The 21,954-nt window shown below is 49.7% G+C and overlaps 1 protein-coding gene across 2 annotated transcripts in view; it reads right to left on the bottom strand.

Moving 5' to 3' along the window:
• Positions 1-3,822: 3,822 nt before the first annotated feature.
• The window catches only part of CPNE2 (copine 2), a 39,055-nt gene continuing 20,923 nt past the window's right edge, over positions 3,823-21,954 (bottom strand). The window contains exons 7-16 of one of the 2 annotated variants that reach the window (XM_066327604.1): positions 18,924-19,013; positions 18,597-18,695; positions 17,722-17,808; positions 17,486-17,545; positions 14,961-15,094; positions 14,240-14,294; positions 9,904-9,955; positions 8,854-8,987; positions 5,579-5,815; positions 3,823-4,409 (exon numbers count right to left, since the gene is read on the bottom strand). In XM_066327604.1, coding sequence (XP_066183701.1) covers positions 4,302-4,409; positions 5,579-5,815; positions 8,854-8,987; positions 9,904-9,955; positions 14,240-14,294; positions 14,961-15,094; positions 17,486-17,545; positions 17,722-17,808; positions 18,597-18,695; positions 18,924-19,013 — 1,056 coding nt within the window. In that variant the 3' untranslated portion in view covers positions 3,823-4,301. The remainder of the gene's footprint in view (positions 4,410-5,578; positions 5,816-8,853; positions 8,988-9,903; positions 9,956-14,239; positions 14,295-14,960; positions 15,095-17,485; positions 17,546-17,721; positions 17,809-18,596; positions 18,696-18,923; positions 19,014-21,954) is intronic. The other variant, XM_066327605.1, reaches the window with a different exon arrangement.

Raw genomic sequence — 21,954 nt, 5'->3', positions numbered from 1 at the left:
TGTCTCAGCCCTGGCAACACAACACCAGGGTCTGTCTCAGCTGCAAATAACTATAGATGAAAACCTGCAGAGGATCGAGAAGTCCATTTCCTACTTGAAGAAGTCAGTCTCTTCGCTTTCAGGCTTCTATGCAGACCACACCGGAGTCGTCAGAGACTCCATGGCCGAACTCCGAAACAGACTGGCTCAGAGACAGAAAGATAGGGAAGCTCAGCAAGGCTGGTTCGAATCCTGGTTTAACCAATCCCCATGGTTAACCACTTTAATTTCCACCTTGGTAGGCCCATTAGCAATGCTACTTCTATCTGTTACCTTCGGACCATGCCTGCTGAACAAGATAGTTTCATTTGTCAAAGCTCGCCTAGATCAGACTAACATTCTGTTCATAGGCCAACATGAGATGCTGTGAATTTAAAATTGCCAGTCACAAGATTTCCAAACTTGCCTGGCAAAAATTTACTCAAGTTTCTAAACTCCTTTTTTCCTTATTAAGTCCTAACCTTCTACCTCATTTAGTGCCTATATCTATATATATATATATGCGTATAACTACCTCGTTCTTTTGTGAGAGAGGGGGGGGAGATGTGGTTAGATAAGGGACAGGCGGCCGGAAGATCTCGGACTGTAACGGTGAGGAGGAGAGCAAGCCCCATCCCCCTCTCGAGATAAGATACCCCTGGAAAGGAATGTAGACCCTCTACTAACATGTGCCAGTACTTTTCCACTCCAACTACTAACCCAGGAGGTGTGGCAATATCCTGTTTGACGTAGTAATAGATAAGAAGTATAAAACCTGAACCTTTTACTTAATAAACGTCTTTTGTAACCGTCTGCCATATTGGTACCATGCGTCTGTTACAAGACCCGACCCACACATGAAAGTAAAGTGGAAGTCGTGCTGTAGGCCTAGATACCAGAGCCTCCACTGTGGCACAAACAGCGAACTGCTACAAATAATCACTTGAAGCAGCGAAGTCTTGTAGAAGCAGCCATGTGTTCTGTTTTAAAATGTCATTTTTATTCTGTATTTGAAAAATGGGGGCAGAACCAAATTTGAGCAGATGGTGAAGTGTAGATTGCCATGACACTGTAAAGAAGTTTTAGTGTTACATGATTAAAGACGTTCTGAATGCATTTTTTATCTGTGCCTGTGCCATTCATAATTGTTCTCATTCCATTAATCAATTTCTGCTCAACTCAACCAGCCCTTCCCTCAAACCACCATCCACAAGAGGTATAGGTCTGTTTCCCACAAAAGCGAGGTGTTAATGGAAAATTTGATCTAAATGTGTTCACAGGAACTGCAGCTAGCTTCTCTTCTCAAAGGCTGTTGCTCCAGCGCCAGGGCTTGACAAGTCATGCAGCTTTTCAGCAGCAGTGTCCTGAAGGGCATCAATCCAGGGTAGGTGAGACTCCCCCTGTTCAGCCAAACTCCTTTGTAGGGAAGTTGGAGAATTCCAGAAGTAGGCCTGAGGGCCCATCCTTTTAATCTCAGTGTGCTGATGGGATTTTGGAGGGTTGGAACAGCTCAGCTCAGCTGCCCAGGGGTGGAAGTGTCTTTTTTTCCAAACTGCCACAGCAGTCCTGCTCTGTGTGCTGCCCTTGTGAGACAGCAGCTGATCAGTGTGTACCAAAGGGCATTTACTTGGAGGTGACACTGAGGGACTTGTCTGGGAAAGCAGAGAAAACAAGACCTGTAGTGGATTCATGCCTTGAATGTTGAATTTTCCAAAGGAAATTGAGAGAGTTGTGCTCACAATGAAGCTATCCTTAGCCAAATACCCTTTCTGTTTGCACAGCCCTGTTCCACAGTCGGATCCTTACAAACACACTGAAATTCCTCCCCTGTTCTGGGTTGCCTGGCACCTCCTGTGTTTGCTCCAGAGTTGCTCCTGCCTCTTCTCTAACTACTGTAATTATGGCACTTTCAGGTTGAAAACAAGTAGCTCTCATGCAGTCTCTCTAATGTTTTGCTTTTGGTGACTTTCATCTTACTGAGCTATGGAATGAAATGGAAGTGGTGGCCCAAAAAAAAAAAAAAGTGCATTTTTTTATTAAAGTTCATGGGCACGAGCCTCAAGGATTTGGTATGAGAGCTGCTGGTCATATTCCCTGGCATTAAACTAGATCAATAATCTGACTGTAGAGTGAGAGCTGCCTGGCCCAGCTGGCAGCATGCTGGGGCCATTTTCCTGATCTTGCACAGCTGCAGTCAAAATGCCATGATTTATACAGAAATCTATAGTGGGAGTTTAGAGCCCATTGTGGCAAATGCCGTGGTGAACTGTAGGTGAGATGGTGTGTGTATATGGGGGTGTGCAAGGCCAGGAGACATAATCCAGGAAAAGCAGATGTGAGGGCCCTCTGCCTTTCTCCTGTTCCTAGAAGAATGGAATAGGACTCTTGGGGAATGCTTTGAGTCTGAGTCAGCTCTGCTGTTCTCAGGGCCTGGCCCGTGTAAACAAACTGCAGAGCTGTCCCAGCTCCTCAGTCCATCCGTTGGTCCCATTTACCTTTGTACATCAGAAGCCATCTGACATTAAAATACTCCAGTGCCCTGGGAGGTGTGCTGGGAAGTGCAGAGTGCATGGGGTGCAGGATAAATCAGATCTGAAAAGGGCAGCTGTGGCAGTAACCTTGCCCCAGGCTGCCAGAGCTAGAGACGAAGAGCTTTGGCTGGTTCCAGCAACTCTCATTCACTGGTGGATTCAGACATTTTTTAATTATTATTTTTAAGACAAAACCATGACTGCATAGTGTGTGCTCCATCTCCTCCCCAGGGACAGCTCAATAAAACGCTTGTTGTCTGTGCTAGTTGTTAAAGCTTCAGCGAGGTGTTAAAAAACCCGACAAACCCCCACAAACACTCTACTAGCAGAAGAGCTTACAAGCTCCTGCAGCTGCGTGTGAGGTTCTCTTATGGAAATAAAAAAAAAATAAATTCCAAAGCCGCAGACTTCAATCTGGAAGCTGAGCTGGATGCAGCATTATTTTTAAACAAGCCACCCTTCAAAAGCTGCTTCTCCCTTTGGAAAAGGGTGGTGTTGGTTGTTTATTTTCCCTTCCAGGAGGTTTTGCAAGACAAATGTTTCTCAGACCAGTCCCACCTCTCCCAAGGGATGGGGTCTCACCCAGTGCTGTGCTTGGGGCAATCTGTGTGCTGGTGACTTGGTGGCAGCAGTGACAGCCACCAAGTTGCTGGCAGAGAGCACAACCAATAGCATACACCTGAGCAGAAAGGGCTGCAGGCTTTATATAGGGACAGCAACCTCCCACCTTAAAAGCTTCCATTAATGGGGAGGAGACTCAAGTCAAGTCTACTTGAATTTAGAGTAGGGCTGGTGATCCCTGCCGGATATTCAACAGCATACTCAGCTTCAAAAGACCTTAATCTAGTTAGGAACAGCATAAAGCAGCAATTAGCACACTGCCGATGAGCAGCTCAAAGGAGCTGCTGGAGAGCAGGATTTCATTACCCAGCCCTTCTTCTCCCAGGCAGCAGGGAGCTTTTGTTACTCAGACTTGGAAAATTTTCTGGAGTTGAAGCAGCAGTGAACCATGAAACTCCCTTTGATGGTTTGTTGTGGGGTCACCGGGGTTTTCCCAAGCACAGCAGACTCAGCTCAAACAGGCATTAAGGGCATACTGCCTTCCCCAGGATATCCACCTTTACTAAATCTCCCTCTGGTATGCTACTGTGGGGCTGATCCTGGGGCAGAGCCAGAAGAACAACTGATAGGACAGGTCCTGTCAGGGTGAATCCAAACAGCCAGCACTGCTGACAGCATAAGCTGCTCCCAGACCTTCCCATCTAGGAGACTCTTTAAATGTCCAAGTTTCTTTATTAACCTGAGTATAACAAATATAACATGTACACAGTATAAAAATGAACACAGAACCTGACAGGTGTACAGGTACAACACAAATACATGAACTATACAACGACCAGTTCATTGAATGATAATAATATATTAAGCATTTCATTGCTTGGAAAAAGCAAGTTTTGATCATAAAAATTGTATCCTGTACCACTGAAATTATACAAAGTACATTCAATACTGAAAAGTGACTCAACAGAGCAGGACCAAGGCATGGCCTGGCTGCTTAGTGTTACCTTGGGCCAAGACTGTACAAAATGAATCCAGACGCTTTGCTGGGATGAGTCTTAGGAACTTAGCAATTAAATTAAGAAGTACAAAGTGTTTCAGGGAGGGTATTCTTCTCTTAAAAGCATGTAGAACGTGCTTTCGGCAGGACCAACAGGCTTCGGCAACATGCAGAGGGTGCAGCCTGGCACAGCTCTACGCGGGTTCCGAGTTGATGGGGGGCAGATTTTGGTGCTTGAAGTACTGCACGACTTGCTGGGGCAGCTCTGCCAGCACAGCTTTGGCCAGGGTCTCCTTGGGGACCTGTGAGCCAAAGGGAACCAACACCAGTGTTAGGACAGCCACAGGGGACTGACTGAGCAATCATGGCTGGGCTGTCCCCAGCTCCAGATCTTGGCATTTCATTTAGTACCCCCCTAGAGTCTATTGATAGCCAGCTTTTTATACACCTGGGATTATTATATTCTATACTACCCTTCCCTCCAGCAGAGAATTCACTGGTACAGAGGAATAAAACATCCTGCGTAGGTCAGAAAAAACAGGTATGAATGGCAGAAGGTGAAATAGAAAGACACTGATTAATTGCAAAAAATGGGAAGATAAGCACAAGCTCCATCCACGGCAATCAATCCTGTGCCAGCAACAGCCTCTGTGCCAGAGTTGCCTCCTGGATGATTGCAATGGACCCATCCCACAGAGGGGATGTGTAGGGCCAGTGCCACCATTGCTCCTTCCTACAGGGGATCAGGGGGCATAGGGCTCCTTCTCAGGACAACTCAGCATGAAGCCCTTGGTGTGCAGCACATCAGGAGTGCTGGATGAGGCCTGAGTGGGAGTCAGCAAAACCAGCACAGGACTGTGGCGAGGGACATGAGCCCAGCGCTGCTCCACCCTGCTGCAGGAATAGAGATCCTGCTCTGAGTCACTGGTTTTGCTCCCACCTGTCTGACAATGACAGGGGCTGGAGAAACATGGCATGCTCAGGTGGAGCTCACTACAGAGCTGCAGCATGCAGTTACCCCTGCCTGCAGTGCTGATTTATGTGATCTACACCAGAGCATCCCTGAGGGTAAGACAGGGCAAGACAGATAGGCCCCTCTTGCCTCTGCCTCTACCTGTTGGAGCATTCCTTTGGATGCCCTGGAAGGTCACAGACCTGGGCAGAGAGGACTGAGACCCGATTAAGAGGGTTTGAGATCTGTGCAAGAGGGTTTGAATCCTGGCCAGGGGTGTCTGGGGTCTTTCTAGGGGGGTTGCCTGGCACAGAGCCCAGGGAGACACAGCCTTTGATCTCAGTCTGTGGAAAAACCTTCCAACATTGAAAGAAGAATTACAAACCACAGAGGTGTGAAGGCAGTAGTGTAGTGTATCACCACGGGGAAAACTTTGCAGTTTTGGCTGTTCCAATCCAGGGCGATTTCCAGCTTTGACAGCCCATTTCCCCGTGATCCCCTCCCACTGCCCTGACTCACGTTGCGGAAATTGCGGAAGGGCACGAACTGGACGATGTCGCGCACGGCCTCCTCGCCGGTGTAGGAGTGCAGCACACGGCTGTCCCCGTCCAGGAACTCCATGGCAGCAAAGTCAGCGTTGCCCACGCCCACGATGATGATGGACATGGGCAGCTTGGAGGCCTGCACCACGGCGTGTCTCGTCTCGTCCATGTCGCTGATCACCCCGTCTGTGATGATGAGGAGGATGAAGTATTGCTGCAGAGGGAGGGCACAAGGTCAGACCCAGTGGGATGCCTGTGCTGCCTCACACTGCAGCCAAAGCTCACACTGAGGGCCAGCGTGCTTCACGTGTTGAGGGGTGGCAGATCCCCTGGGGATTTGGGGGTGAGGTTCACCATTTCCCCGAACAGCTGGCATCATGCCCTTTAGCAGAATCCAGAAATTCTGGTGTTCCTATTCCCCTTGGCTTTTGTAAGATCTTAAAAAAACAACCCAGCTCTTGCTCCAAACTATTTTTCTGAACTACTGATTTGCTGTACTCAATGATGCAAACCCCATAAACTTCTAAACTGTACAGCATCTCTGTCAGGGTCAGGAGGAAGTCAGGATTGGGACATGAGCCTGGCTGGGAGATGAAATCTCCCTCTGCCCACACACAGTGGGGTGTGTTTTGGGGTGCTCCCCATGAACACTTCCCTGCTCTGATGGGGACAATCTCCTGTATCGCACTGCCAGGCTGTGGGGCCATCCCGTGCTCAGGGCTTCTCCATGTCCTGTACAAATCCAGGGGTACAGGATGCACTGAGGGGGATGCAGAGGGTATCAGCAAGCTGGGGGATGACAGAGCAGCAGCACTGGAAGCTGCTCACCTTCCCTTGGGAAAAGGAGGGCACCGGGGCCAGTCCTGCAGAGCCAGGGAAGGATGGACAAAGAGATGGACAGATGGTCCTACTGGACTCAGCTCAGCAAATCTGGAGCATGTGGACCCCTCAAAATTCTATCTCCTCCATCTCCAGAGAAAGTAATGTCTCAATTTTGGCACATTACAGAGCTTGTGTGTGCTGGAGAAATGACGAAAACAAGCACTTAAGAGCAATAAAGCCCTTTGTTCCTCTCCTCATTCTTTCCATTTCCTCTGAAAACCGCTAGTGCAGCATCCTGGAAAAGCAAAGGAAGGAGTGCTGCCCCAAGCCTGTTTTTCTGGTCTTCCTCCAGCCCACATCTCCTGAAACCTTCCCAAGCTTCATCCACTCTTGATGATCCACAGTGCTAAACTCCAAGTACTAACAAGGCTGAGTAGAGCTTAAACACAACCTGAGAGCATGGGTGAGGGGATTTTCTCAAGCCAGACCCTTCCCCACAGCCCCTTTTGATTCATTAACCCTGCCTGTACAGCAATGTCCAGGGTTTAGTTTTTATCTAAATATGAACTTCTGTGAGTAAATCATGATGAAATGTAAGTCTGCAGAGGAGGACCACAACATCTGAGTCTGGAGGACAAGACTAAACTTCAGGAGAGGACCTGCACTGGTCATAACTGGAAACAGGACTTGGACCTCACCCCATCTGTGAACCAGTATGGGAGGAAGTGTATAAAACCTTGAGGGGAGCAGCTGATAATGACTTCAGGCTGATTCTCCCTTTCCCTGCCCGGCCTCTCTACTGGAAACATGGAAAGGGTTATTTCCCTTCCCTTTTTTTTCTGTGAAATCCGTAACAGGATCTGAGAAAAATGCTGGAAAGTATGCAGGAAAAGGGGTGGGGAGGCAGAGCTTGTCAAATGTTTATCACAACGTTATTTCAGAAATCAAAAGAAGTAAGAGCTGTTGCTGGGGATCAGCCTCAAAGCCCAGGGGCTGTGTAGGGGTGATGAACATCACTATAGGCAAGGGACCAGGGGGCACTGCTGGAGAGCATCAGTGGGAGATTCCCCAAGGAGCAGTGACACTTTTGGAGGTATCAGTAAATGACAGCAGGACAGGAGTGCTGGTGGCACCTCCAGCTGCAATACCCAGCCAGGGTGGCACTTCTGCCAAGCCACAATCAGAGCTTCTGTGCACAGGGACCAGGCTGCGGGGGTCCCTTACACACCATCCCAGCAGCACTTGCCTCCTTTCTCCTCTTTTTCTTGTTAAAATGGCTGATCTCTGCACCCACGTGGGCTCCTGGGATGATTCCTGATCCATTTGTTAGTGATATCAGCAGTCAGGCTCAGGAGGCTGAGCAGGACTTGGAGAGATTAGGCAGCACTGAACAGCATGGGGTAAGAAAAGGGGTGGTTTGGATGCAGGGACCGTGCTGGAAAGGTGGGTTTGAATTCCCCGAAGCTTATTAATCCTTCCCCAAGAATCAAATGGTGTAACATCCCTCTGTCCCTCCCCCAGCCCCAGGATGTTTTAGTCTCCCATCCCTTAAGAGCTGAGGGCTCTGTTTGTGATCTATGTTGCTATGGAAAAACTACGAGTTTTTTTGGTTTTATTTGAAATGCTGGGAGCAAGCGAGAGCGGGAGGAAGAGGAGGGCAGGTCAGGCAGCCACTGAAGCCATCAGCACCAGGGGTGGCTTTGATCCATGAGCTGAAGATGGGATGGAAGAGGAGAAGACCCCGGGGGAGTGAGATCCCTCATCAATAACGCTTTGTGCTGCCAAAAAAAACGCCCGAGCCAAGCCAGGCTTGCCTCTGACGGCACTATTAGTGCCCATTATTTAAAATCTCCCTTGATTAAACTATTAGTGCCAGCAGAGGGGTGCAATTTGCATACGATTAGCGCCTCTGCTCAGTGCGGAGCCCGTGGGCTCTCCCTCCCCCACTGACAGCGGCACAGAAAACGAAAGAATGAGCAGAGACCTGGATCTGTGCTGAATTAAACCAAATTCAGTATTTCCTTATGCCTGGAGCTGGGAAGAGCAACAGCACTCACAGCAAGGCTGGAAAAGGTCCCTGGTGGGGAATAGGGTTGAGGTGTGATGCTGCTTTGCTTCAGGCAGGAATCAGGGAAGCTTTTACCCCAACATCTCCTGCCATGAAACTGCTGATGCCCAAGCTGAGCTGTTTCAGCCAGCAAAAGCCAGGGGCCAGATCTGCCATCCTCCATGGGCAGCCCGCTGCCACAGGGACCCAAGGGGGCTCCACCTTGCAGATGCTCTTCAAACCCCTAAGAGGATACCTTGGTCACCACTGGCAAGGCTGGACTCACAGAGAAGGGAAAGACACAAAACCCAGCTCAGGCTTTGTGTTCCCCTGCCCAAAGCCATCAGGATTTGCCATCACATCACGGAATCTTATGGACTTACCGATGCAGTTTCCTGTTGGGTGGCTTGAGCTGCAAAACGGGCCACGTGGTTAATGATGGGGGAGAAGTTGGTGGGTCCATAGAAGCGGATGTGGGGCAGGCAGGCAGAATATGCTTGGACAATGCCTTCCACACCTTCAGGGAAAGCAGAGAAACCAGGCATTACAGAGTGTCACAACTCAGGAACACAGCAAGCCCAGTTAGGAATCATTAGCTCTTGCTGTCATGGAGCTGAAGTCTGGTCTATTCCCCCCGCTTCCTGCCTGACGCATCCAGATCCACAAGTTTCTTCCGCCCTAAATTTCTGAATACCCAAACTTTGCTCTTCAGTCACTTTGCAGTGGGTCCTCAGACCTTCTGTGGCAGGGAAGCTCTCGTAGTGCCCAGTCAGTGAAGGCATTCCTTGGGATTGTGAAAAAAAATCTCAGAATCAGCCAAGGAGGAGAAGCAAAAAGAAAGGCAACTCCTGGTCTCTGAACATAACCAAAAAATAGATGGTCCATGGTAGCCCTTACCACTTAGGATTTGAGCAGTCCTTCAGCCATCACTGTGAGCAGCTATCAGCTGCTAAATGGAGCATTAAGTCTGAATTCCCCATCTGCTAAACAGGCCTTGTGTTTCTTGCAGCCTTCCTGGGAGAGCAGACGGCTGGTAGGACACACCAGACAGCAGAGCGAAGGCGGATTTTACACAGTCTGAATCCAGTTGCATCTTACCCTGGGCCTTCCTACACACCCCCAAATTTTCTGTGCTTTCCTCTGAGTGTGCCTTTAGCATGTGCTCTGCTCCATTGTTCATGTCTGTCTCTGAACATGCCTTGAAAAATCCCCGTGATCACAGAATCACGGAATGATTCAGGTTGGAAGGGAACTTAGAGATTATCTAGTGCCAACTATGTTGACATGGGTGGTGATGCCACCCACTAGATCAGGTTGCTCAGGGTCCCATCCAACCTGACCTTGAACATATCCAGGAAGAAGGTGTTGCTGAAGAAATGCACAGGAAGGACAGAAGGCACTGAAGGAGTCCTAAAGGCCCTGTAGATGCTTACCTGAACAGAATGGATTCCTGGGATTGAAGTTAATGGCAAATTCATGGGATACCTGTGGATCAGAAAAGACCCAAATTAATTTGGAGGGCCAGTGCAGGGCAGGCAGCTCACTGACAGTTTAGCTGATGCTGCAGGGCTGGTTTAGGTGTGATGCTCCCCTGGAGCAGAACCAGCTGGTCACAGAGTTATGGTCCAACCTGCTGGGTCAGTGACACTTCCCAGCCCTCTGCTACCCAAACAGCAAACACAAATGTGGGCAGGGCTGAGCAGCACTTGAGGATGAACCAGTTCCCCAGTGCCCCCAACATGGAGCCTCCTGAAGTTATCACACCATACATTCTTCCACAGTCATCAAGGCAGATCTGTCCACATGGCTTCCCACTGGCTGCCCAGAGGGGAAGCAAGCAGAAGGGACACTCTCAGCCAGTTGTGTCATCTCACCAGTCACTAGGAGAAATTACTTCATCCTGTCACAGGTTTTTAAGGGAGAAAATTCAAACTTATCAGAGGGAGTCCCAGTCCTGGCAGCATCTCCATTCTCCATCTCTCTTCACAGTGCACAAGGATGATGCAGCAGGAGGGAAGAAGGCATAGAGTGAGCTGTGCTGAAGACCAGGTCTGGCAGGTCAGGTACAATGGCAAACCAGCAGTTGATTAACTTCATCATCTGGGTCAGCAGGAGGGTGAAAGGCAGTGTGGGAGAGGTGACATGAAAGCTTGGATGTGATGGACAGTGAGTCCCAGCACAATCTGGGCTGGTTTTCATTGCCCAGGAATGGCAATGCTGAGAACTCATCCTTCCACTACAGCACATCCAAGATCCTTCAGCTTTTCCACCACCTCCTTTCAAGCTGGTCTTGCAAAAAGGTCTTGTGGCAAGAGCAGACAGCCCTCACACCTTGATCCCTGGCCTGATGCACTGGATAGCAGTTGCTTTGAACTTGCTAGCAAAGAAAGCTCAGCAGCCCAGCTGCAAGAGAGGCCTCCTGGCTTCCAGTATGAACCTTTCCAGTGCTGGTGTGAGTCAACAGCCTCTTGTGGAACAACCACCAGCTGTGTGGGGTTAGGCATTCCTCACTCTGCTCCCAGCAATTTAGGCACTCCAAGAAGCAGACTCTCAGGAGCATCAAGGATGTGCAACTCTTCCAGCACCTCTAAAAGTTGAAGGGGTGATTTGGGCTTCCAGGCCACCAGCTCAAGGACCTTGAAACAAAAAGCTCCCACACCCTGTTCATGCCAGCGTTACAAAACAAGGATATTGTCTCCCTCTCGGAAGGGTGGAGGTTTGCTGAGCTTTTCAGCAAGGGAATTGCTTCGGGACATGCATATTCCCAATGCTGGCAAAACCCAGTGTCCTCCAAAGCGTCGTCTGAAGCCAGAGTCCTCCTGAGGCAAATGCAACACGCGTCTGATTCAGACTTTCCAGTTATGCTGGGCATTGTGTCGAAAGCAGCAAAAACCGCTTTTACAAGTGGCTGTGGGGTGGGAAATAACAACCAAAGTAAAGTCAACCAAAAGTCTTCCCCATGCAGCAAAGCTGATGGGCTGCCTAAGTGGCAACCAGCCACAGCCTGCTCAGGTCCCTCCAGGCCTGCAGAGCACAACCAGGAACACTCACAGCCACCAGGTTAGAGACAGGCTCAATATATGACAGTGTTTTGCATACACCCATTCTGACAGAAGCCTGGAATTTGGGCAATAAACCCAAATTCAGTTGACTTGTGGTTGTAATGGGCTTGCTGCCTTTTTTTTTTTTTTTTTTTTTTTTTTTAAGAAGATGTTCAAAATTCTGCCACCAGTATTTATAGACAAGGCAGGCAGAAATATTTCCATGTTTTGCTCTGCAAAAGAGGTGTTTCTCTTTCTTTTAAGAAGCAATGAAACAGTTTCAAGCCATGTTCCTCACTGTATACAGAGCAGAACCCCTACGTGGCAGAAGTGTTGCAAAACCTCCTCTGGAGTTTTTATGAATTTTACATATATATAAAAATATATATCTACATATACATATCTGTTTTTAAAAATCAACAGGAGGGCTTCAAAATAACAAAAAAATTAAAAGAAAGTGTGTCATTCCCTACTCAGCTTGTACTTTGAAAACAGTTTCTGTGGGGTATGGAGCACCTACAGGTATCCCATTCCCCCGTAACTCACAAGGAGAAACTTCTGAACCATTCCAAAGGGTAACACCAAGCTCACAGAGGGTTCTCTGCAGCCCCCAGAAGGAATGCCACCTCTGCCATGACTCAGTTTCCCCACATATATATATATAGAAGGCAAAAGGATGGAAAGCCTTGGAGGTTGCACACAGCCAAGCCACCAGCTTCCTTTGGCTGATCCCATCTCCCAGATCCAGGTGACCGGTGAGGCTCCAACATTAAGAATCCCCCTCTCTGCTGCTGCTTTGCCTTTGCTCATCCCCCAGACACCACAACCCATCTGCTCCCCTCTCCTGTTCCCTACTAGGAAACCACTCGAGGCTCTCCACAGAGCTGTTACACGGCAAGATGTTCTTTGACATTTCCAACGCGACTTTTGTGTGCAAAACATCTTGCTCCGGCGGGTGCCTGAGAAGCGTTGGGGGAGCCATGGCAACAGGAGCACAAAGCACCATTTATCTCTTGGCAATCTTTGCAAGGGTCTGTGGGTCCCTGCTTTCTGTCCACCCTCACACAGGGCACAGGATTTTGTGAATAGCTGCTGCTTTGGCTTTGGAATTACCCAATGAGCCTTGACAGCCAAAAAATCTTTAATGAGTGAGTGGAAGAAGTGATGCTTAGAGAGATCTGGGGAGAGATGAAGCCCCCAGCCTGGAGTGGTGGAGGGAGATGCACCAGGGATGTCCCCACTGATAACAGGAGACAACTGATGGGTCATGGGGGATCTGTAGGTATGGGCCTGAGAAGGAAGAAGCTGCTCCCTTGTGGGGTTTATTTGGGCTTAAAAATAATTCTGGAGAAAACAAGGTGTTTTTTCTGGTAGCTTTTACAGAGCATCTCCAGGCCCACAGGAGGCTGCAGGAGGCATGTGCAAAGTCCCCACCCCTCATCCTCAACCCAGTACCCACCTCCAGTCTTTTCAGAAGGGTGTTTACAGCCCAGCAGTGCCCTTCTCGTGGGCACTGACTCAACACATGGGCAGCAGAACATGATGCTCCCCATGACAATCCTGAACTGCTGTGCCCTTTCCATCCCTACTCAATTACCATTCCCATTCTTCTCCCCAAGTAATAAATCCCTGGCAGCAGCTGGCTCTTAGACCTTGGAAGCTGCCTACCTAGATATTCCCAAGAAAAGTGATAAAGCGACAGACCAGAGACATTTGCAGGCCAAGGAGGATGAATCAGCTCCAAAGTGCACATGGAGGGATCTCCTTCTGTGGCTGGCAAACAGCAAGAGCTCCCACTTGAGTCATATGAATTCTGGCTGCCAGGAGAGCAGAGAAAAGCACAAAGCCGGAGCGGGCAGGACATCCCCAGCCACGAGGGCTGGCAGTGATGAGCTTCCCAGCCCAGTTCCCAGCTGCTCATGACTTATGTGCCCCGCTGTGCTCAGCCCAGAGCACAGCTCCCCTCCCACAGAACACAAAGGGCTTGCTGAGATTCAACCCCAGCCTGAAGCTGGGAACGCCTCAAAACCAGTCAGCAGAAAGAAAATGCACACGAAGGGCGTGAGCAAAGAGGGGCCAAAAGACCCAGCCAGTAATTAATGATGGTGGTGTCCCAGCACATTGTCTCAGCTGTGAGAAGATGCTCCCCATCTGCCAGCCAGGCTGCAGGAACAGCCCCATCCCCTGCCCTCCAGATGAGCAGGATGTGCAGCTCAGCTCTTGGAGGACCAGTGTCTAATCCTAACCAAAGACCAAGGTTAGAAAGCAAGCAGAAAGCTCTGCTTCCCTCCGAGCAGAGGAAAGCTCCTCTGCTTCAGTCCTTGCAGGTTCTGCCTGTGCAACAGCACATCAAGGCTCCCTAGCTCCCAGCCCCCTGCCAGACTTAGCTGCCGTCTGACACATTCATCCAGAGGCCTCTTCCCTTCCCCAGAACTGTTCCTACCTTCTGCCAGAAAAATGAATCAATGCCTGGCTCTGCCCATTAATGCCAGGGAGCTGCTGCTGCTTTCATGTTAGTGCAGAATGAAGGAATGGGCTACTTAGGCCCCATCCCTGCCTTGCTGCCCACCCACACTGACACATCTCACTGGCTGAGATTCCACATCTGCCCATTCCGCCTCTCCCCAGCAAGGAGCTTTTCCCTGACCAAGGCCTGGCAGTTCGACTCCTGCCCAGGCAGTACCAGGACAAACCCCTCCCAAACACTCAGCACCTCTCAGCACCTTACCTTCCAGTCTGGAGGAAGCTGGGCACCAAATCCCAAAGCAGGAAACATCTTGTCCCTAAAGAGAAGGAGGAAAACACATGGTTGTACTGACACACACAAAACAGGCTTGCACAGCTTCTCCCAAAACATACAGTGCTTTAAAATGGGAGATGAGCAGAGAGAACAGATATTGCCCCTTGAATTTGATCTTTAGAGAAAAAAAGCTTCACTCTGTTTCCCATAGAGACCAGAAGCATCCTCTTGCCCAAACACACACATCTCTTGCAGGCATGTAACCCTGGAGATTTTAAAAAATGAACAATCCATTCTGGTCACAAAAGCCATCATAGTGAGAGCAACAGACTTCTGTTTTGTTTTCTCTATCAATGTCTGAGATGATATTTTTCTGATGTTGTCTCCACTCCTCAGGATGTCTGAGGAATGAGGCAAACTGGGGTCACAGCTCTGACAGTAAACAACAGCAAGCTGAGGGCACCTGCCCCCAGAGAGGATGCTTCACCTCTGCTAATGCTCCTTCCTCTCCACAGCAGCAATGGGGGGAGAGGAGAAAGCCTGTCCCAACCCTCTCCTCCTGCATCCTGATGTTTGTGGTAAATAACATCCTTAAAGTGTTAGCCCCATCCTTAGCCCCGGATCAAGGCAGATGCATCCCAGAAGCCTCATGGGAAGCCAGGGAAACATCTGCAAAATAGGGGTGGTGGCAGAAGGGCACAGTGCTTACGAGTCATAGTCCTGGATGATCTGGCCGACAGCCCAGATGGCTGACAAGTACTCGTTTGTCCCCAGGGGGTTGATGTAGTGCAAAGAGGAGGGTTCTTGGGGGTTCCCATTGGAAGCTGTGAAGTCAATTCCAACCTGGAGGATGAGAGAGATAAACCAATCATCTGTCAGCAAATGCCACCACAGACCTGGCCACCAAGCCTCCCTTGCTGTGAGGCCCACACACAGTTCCCTTAAACCCCAAACCTCAAACTTTTGAAAAACTTCAACATAATCAACTTCTTCACCTTCTCTGAAAAAAGCTGATTAAATACCACATTAGGCAAAGTCATTCAAGTCTTAGCTCTCCACTTTTCATCAAAGAGCATCACATAAGATGTCCCCACCACAACTACTCCTGGAGCAAGCCACCACCACCTCCAGCTGAGGACTCTTGCTCCCAGGTTCACAGGAACTGCGTAGCCCCAGGGACACTAAGGCAGCCAGGGCCATCTGGGTATTTGAATCTCAAGGTCTTAGACCAAAGAATCACAACCCTGTGCAGATCTTTCCCTGCAGGCAGGAAGACCTGCTCTTCACCAGGCTTCCCCAGGGACCCAGATACGCTGAGCTCTCAGGGGACTCTGTCAGGAAGGCACTCATTTTTCTCCCTCCTAAATTAGGCTTTCTATTTAAAGGCATTTGTAGAAATGCCTGTCTCAGACCCAGATAAATCTGGCCAGAAGAGGCGAGATGCTGAGCCACCCAATTTGATACGACTGGGAAGGAAGAGTTGGGACGAGGCAAACCAGCAGCGTGACTGCACTCGACTTGTTTGCTTAGCAAAGAGGCAAAACCCAAAATAACTCCACTGGCTAAATTGAGCTCAGGGATTTTGTGAGAGATTTTGCTCTGTATCCATAATAAGAGAGGACAAATGACAGTTTGCCTGAGAAGGAACCTTGGCCTGGCTGGGGCAAGAAGACATCACAGCCCAGGACGTGCCACCACCTTGTGCCAGGGTGGCTGGTAAAACAGGCATGGCAGGACAAGGGAACATGTTTTTAAACTGGAGGACTGTGGGTTTGGATTGGAGATAAGGGAGAAATGTTGCATGACAAAGGGAGTGAGGCACAACTTGTGCAGAGAAGCTGTGGCTGCCCCAGCCCTGGAAGTGTTTAATGCCAGGTTGGACAAAGCCCTGGGCAAGCTGGTCCAATGGAAATTGTCCCTGCCCAGGGAATGAGATGATCTCTGAAGGTCCCTTCCAACCCAAACCATCCTATGGTTCCATGAAGACCTTACTTCTTCATCAAACAACTGTACAGCCTCACCAATCCTGTGATCCACCTCTGTAACATCCCTGTGCCCAGCTCTGGCCAAGCCACCATAGCCAGAGAGCAACAGGGAAACTGAGGCATGGGGTGGGAGCTCAGTGGAGTCAGACAGGCAGGGGCCCTGCAAGCAATGTCATCAAGAGCAGCATTTGGGCAATGGGTGTTAGAGGGACACAGCTGGTCTGCTTCCAACACAAGGCACACAACTGGACTCAAACCCCTTCAGCCCTTCTCTCCCAAAGCCCCCCCTTCAGTGGGGAGGACACAAAATTTTTCAAATTTCCAAACTGCAGGGGGTGTGTGCAGCATCCTCCCGCCAGCTCAGGTGTTTCTGCAGTGTTGCACCCTTTGGAAACACACCCTTTTGTACCAAAGATGCCTTGGGAGGAGGAGGAGCCCTCCAATAACCAGCAGATCTTTAGACAGGGGGGAAAATTTTGTGCATTCAAACCTAATTCACGCAAGAGCTCTGTACTACCAATAAATTCACTGATTTTCTCTTCTATTCACTCTCCAGCACCAAGACCAAAGCACACAGAGGCAGAACGGCACACAAAAAGCTCTTCCAATGATTGCTGTTCCTATGGCAACTCTTCCTCCTCCTCCTACTCTTTCCTCATCATGTTTTCAGATAAAACAACAAAATACAAACTGATCTAACTGTGAGTTCCTGCAGCTCTCTGGATACTGCACCAGGAAAGTTTGCAGAAACTGAGAAACCCACTTCTGCATTGTGGTGGTTTCATTCAGGATTGTCATGTTCTTGCTTATTTACTCCTGACAAGCTGTGGTCCAGCTGTGGTCCTTGAAAGAAGGTGGAAATGTCAGTAAAAACGTTGAAAACCATCTCTATAGCATCCCAAAGCCTCCCATCTGTGTTCAGAATAAGGAGAGCTTCCATTAAAAAATGAGGCTGGTTGAAGCCTGAAATGGGGAGAGAAGTTGGTGACATTTTTGGAAGGGTCAGAAGGTCTTTTTGAAAGTCTGGCCTTCAGCCAAAGCTCAGCCAGCTCCCTCCATTCTACTGGATGTACCTCAGCATCCCCAAAATCCCCAAACCCACAGGGTTTAACAGCAAAACAGGCAGCTCCTCACTGCCATGAAAAGTCACTCCAAGCTGGTGCCAGATCTCACACACAACCTGACTCCACAGTTCTGCCCATTACACAGGTGTTACTACTACTGGACTAAGAGAAGGAAAAGTCCTTACAGTAAACATCAGCTGGCAGCCTCCCAGGATGTAGTCCAGGAAGGAGAAATCTCTGGTTATCTGAAAGAAAAAAAAACCAAAAACCCCAGTGTTTCAGCAATTGTCATCACTGTCATTATTCAGGCTATGCAGGTCCTTGGGAATAACAAGAGAGGCAGAGGCAGAAGGGATGGGGAGAGCTTGAGAAGACCCCAGCTCAGGCAGGGGCTGAAGGAAACATTCAGTAACATACTCACTTTGCAGGACTTGACAATGATGATCCCAGAGTTCTTGTAATTCTTTTTCTTCTTTTGCTTTTTGGGGTTAATGCACTCTAGCTCGAGCTGTAAGACAGGAGAGAGACCCTGGTGTGAGAGCAGGGCTGGGCTGTGCCACCTGGCTGCAGATCAGCAGCATGTCCTGGGGGCAGGCTCCCTCCAGTGCTGAACAGGAACATTTTATTGCCAGGCTACAGGTTGCAAATCCAGAGGAAAAATGGGTTCAATGCCTGCATCTGGCACCACCACCTCGTGCAGTCTTAGGGCACTTTCATGCCTTTGTGCCTCAGTTTCCCCATGCAGGAAACTCAAGGCATCACACATGGTGTTTTACACTCTTCCATGCCTCAGCCAAGATCTGACCTGCAATCCTGGTGCAGACAGCACTGCAAGGCCCTGCTGTCCAGGGGTCTTCACAACATACCTTCCACCAGGAGGCATCTGCCAAGGATCCTGCCCAGCACTTCAGGGCAAAATGGGGACACCTTTGGCACAAAACTAGTTGCAAGGGAGCTGGCACTCCTGGGGACCAGGCTGCCCCTGCTGCAGATGCAGCCCCACCAGAATGTCACACCTCTCCTTCTGGCCCCCCAAACAACAGGGCACCCCCAAATCATGGGTGCTGCTTCAGACATCCCAGCAGAGCCTGACTTTCAGCAACATCTGCCTTAGCTCTCTGTAGCTCAGATGTTTTAGCTACAAGCACAGCCTGGGTCACTCACAGTGTGAGTAGGAGGAGAAAGGAATTTAGATTTGGCTTCTTCTGAGTACAGGCTGAGGGTGCAAGTACCAAAGTCTATCATCAACTCTGAGGAGCCCCTTCCTCATTCCTCCTGAAAAGCATCAGCACTTACTGGAGAGGCATCTTGGGCTTCACACAACCTGGCCACTGAGGTCTGAAACTCCCCGATGAAGTCGTGTCCCCCATCACTGTCGTAGTCGTAACACACCACCTGGGGTGGAAGGAGCACAAGCCAGCCTTAGAAACAGGAACTGTCTCCTGCAAGACCTGCTGAAGTCCCCAGCCTCTACTGCTGGAGACCCCAAACAAGAAGTTTTTTCTTGTTTTGGCTGTTAGCTGCTTTAGGGCTTGTTAATAAGCCAGCCATGGGGGTTCAGATGTTTAACAGGCAATCCCAGAGGCTGAACCCCACAACACATGCCAGAGGGCTCCCTGTTACCTTTATCAGCTTCTCCATATCTCCATCACACAGTGACACCAAAGGCACAGTGAATGGCTTCCAGACAGGGTCCAGTGTGTATTTGATCACCTGGAGGTGGGAGCAGAGGGATGCTGTTACAATGGGCACATCCACAGGTGGAGATCAGGAGAAGGCAGAGACACATCTCCAAGAGTGACCCTGAAGCAGGCTACCAGTGGGTCAGGCCAGGCAAGCTGTCTCAGCCCTCTCCTGCCTCCATAATTGAGGCACAGCAGCTTCTTCTTCTCAGGCTGCAGCATGTGTGAGTTAAAACAGGTTTGTTTTCATTGCACTGGGTGATTTATCCACCGCTGGGACCAATTAAGAAAAACTGCCTGAGAGAACAGCTGTGGCACACTGGGCAGCACGGGCACAGCAATGCCTGAGCACGGGCACAGCCACTCACTCCACAACTCCCAGGCCAGCAGCTACTATTTGTGCCCTATGCATCCCACTGCTTGCCCTCCAATCATTCCTTACAGCCCCCCAGCTCCCAAACACAGCCTGAATCCATCTGGGGTCTGACCACGGAGAAGATGGAGCAGCAAGATGCAGCAACCAGCCCTGGAAAGCCAAAACAGCCCTGGGCACATTAAGCTCTCTTGTCTCATCTGTGTAACATCTGTTGCCTGAGCTGGAGAAATATTAATTGATGCTTTTTGACATTTCCTGAGAGAATGCAATTGCTTAGCAGAAACCTAAGCAAACTTGAGCAGGCTCCAGGCACATGCTGTGTACATCAGAGGTGCCTGCAGGGCAGGCAAAGATCCCTTTTCACAAAGGTGTGGTGCTCACAAAGAGAGATTCACATGGATATTAAGAAAATCAAGCAGAGGCAACAAATTAACCCTTCTCTGCAAGGCAAACACAGGGGATATCTGGTGTGGAGGACCTTGGATCTTTGCAGCTGGAACAGTCACTGCCCAGAGCAGTAAGGAAGAGATCCATGTCTGCTGCTGTGGGCAAACAGCTGCACGGGACCTGGAGCTGGCATCTTGTTTGACAGCCAGGCTCTTTCTGAGAGTGGGGGAAACCCTGACACTGCAGGAACAATTTAGCTGAATTTATAAACACCTCCTCCAGGAGCCTGGGAGAGCCCACACATCCCGGGATGCTGCCCACAGGTTGCCAGGTCACCAGGGTGGGTGGGGAAGGATCCAGTGTTCCAGCTGAGCACTCACATTTGTGAGCTGCTATAGTGCACTAATCCTGCCCTGTCAGACCTGCCCCGTCCATTGTGGCAGGAGAAATGCCAGCACCAGACTGAAAGCTGGTTATACTCCTGCACTGAAAGCTACAAGAATGGAGAACTTTACTTCTTCATGTCCAGCCTCAAAACACAAAGATGGTCACAGTATCACAGAATGGTTTGGGTTGGAAGGGGCCTTAGAGATCATCCAGTTCCAATCCCCTGCCATGGGCTGAGACACCTTCCACTAGACCAGGCTGCTTCAAGCCGCATCCAACCTGGCCTTGAACACTTCCAGGGATGGGGCACCTAATGTGGGATCCCTCTCAGGGCAGCTGGATGCATTCAGGGCTGGTAAGGTGGAACCTGTTGGAGCATCCATTGCTTGAAAGAAAACTCTAGACCTTGATCCAGTGAGACAGGACAATGGGCAGCAACTCAGAGGAAACACCTGCTATAGACATCTGCTCCCCACAGACCTGACATGCTGTCAGAGATCCCAGCAGTGGCTGGTGCACAGTCACCTTCCCATGCCTCTTCCAGGAGGAAGGGCTGGAGGCCACTCCAGACCTCCACATCTGAGAAACACGGTCTTGTTGAGTCAAAGCCCAGCTAAGCACATTGAATCATGAGGAAAAAGCCAAGTAAGGTCCCAGTCTGCTCCCACAGAAATACAGGAGAGATACCAAGGTTGATATGAACTAAACATGCACAGAAAGGTGTGTGGGAAAGCACCAAAAAGTAAACAGCAGAGCTGAGATTGTAAAGATGGCCTGTATTGGTACCACAGGACACAAGATGCTACCCACATCCTGGTGCCCATGTGCACGTGGGTGTGTGAGGGAAGGAAATCCTCATGGACTGCGCACAGAAGTGGCAAAACCGAACATACGGAAAGACTTGTAAATGAACACCACTTTCTCCTTCCACCTGAACCCCCCCTGTGTTTTGTTACAGCAGTTTCCTGTGATGGTACAATAGGCTCCTTAACCAGGCTTTGAGGGGCCAAGAAAAGGGATGGAAAAAGAAGGGTGTGAGATGGGGTGAAATGGAGCTCTCTTCCTCTGCCACGGAAGCTGCTCTGAGTATCCCCCTTCCAGTGATTCCCCCTCCTCTCTCTGCCAGCTGCCAGGAACTATGTGCAAACTAAAAAGAGCCCTGAAATAAGCTTTGAAGAGAAGAAAAAAAAGCAGTTGAAAAGTACTTATTAGTCCATTGTTAAAACACAAGCCAGCCTTTTTCTCCCTGCCCATGCTGTGCCTGGTATTCCTAACATCACTGGCTTTAGCAGCGTGAGAACGTGACCAGAGGGAGCTCAGATCAAAATCCCACAGCAGGTATAAATGAGGGAGAGGAGGGGTCAGCTGGCCCTGATCAGACCCACCAAGACCCTGGTACAGGTCTCTGCCTCCTTGGCTGTGCCTCTGGCTCATGAGAGACATGAGGCCAAGTGCTCATGAACTGAGACTGGTAGGTGAAGGCGGCAAAAGCTCATTTTAACCTTTCCCCACCCCACCCCACCTCTATCCACCGTCTCCCCAGGTCACAGCTCATCCTGATGTTCCTGCAAGTGGAGGGAGAGCAGTCCAGGGCTCAGTCTAAGCCCAGGATGAGACTAGAGATTATCAAGGGCTTCAAGACCATCTCCCTCTCTGCATGCTCAATACACCAGTAGATAGTACAGAAAAGATTTCAAGACTTTGCTAGCATCAGTGGATCTTCATCTGCTGGATTCCAGCAGCCTCAACTGGACACCAGGAAGTGAGCTGTAAGGTTTTAAAATCCCTGGATCCCACCCTGCTCTACAAGCAACAAATGAGA

Source organism: Sylvia atricapilla, chromosome 12, assembly GCF_009819655.1.
Source record: "Sylvia atricapilla isolate bSylAtr1 chromosome 12, bSylAtr1.pri, whole genome shotgun sequence".
NCBI classification, from domain to species: Eukaryota; Metazoa; Chordata; class Aves; order Passeriformes; family Sylviidae; genus Sylvia; species Sylvia atricapilla.
The sequence above is the reverse complement of the archived record's forward strand: the minus strand, read 5'-3'. Positions and strand labels throughout refer to the sequence as shown.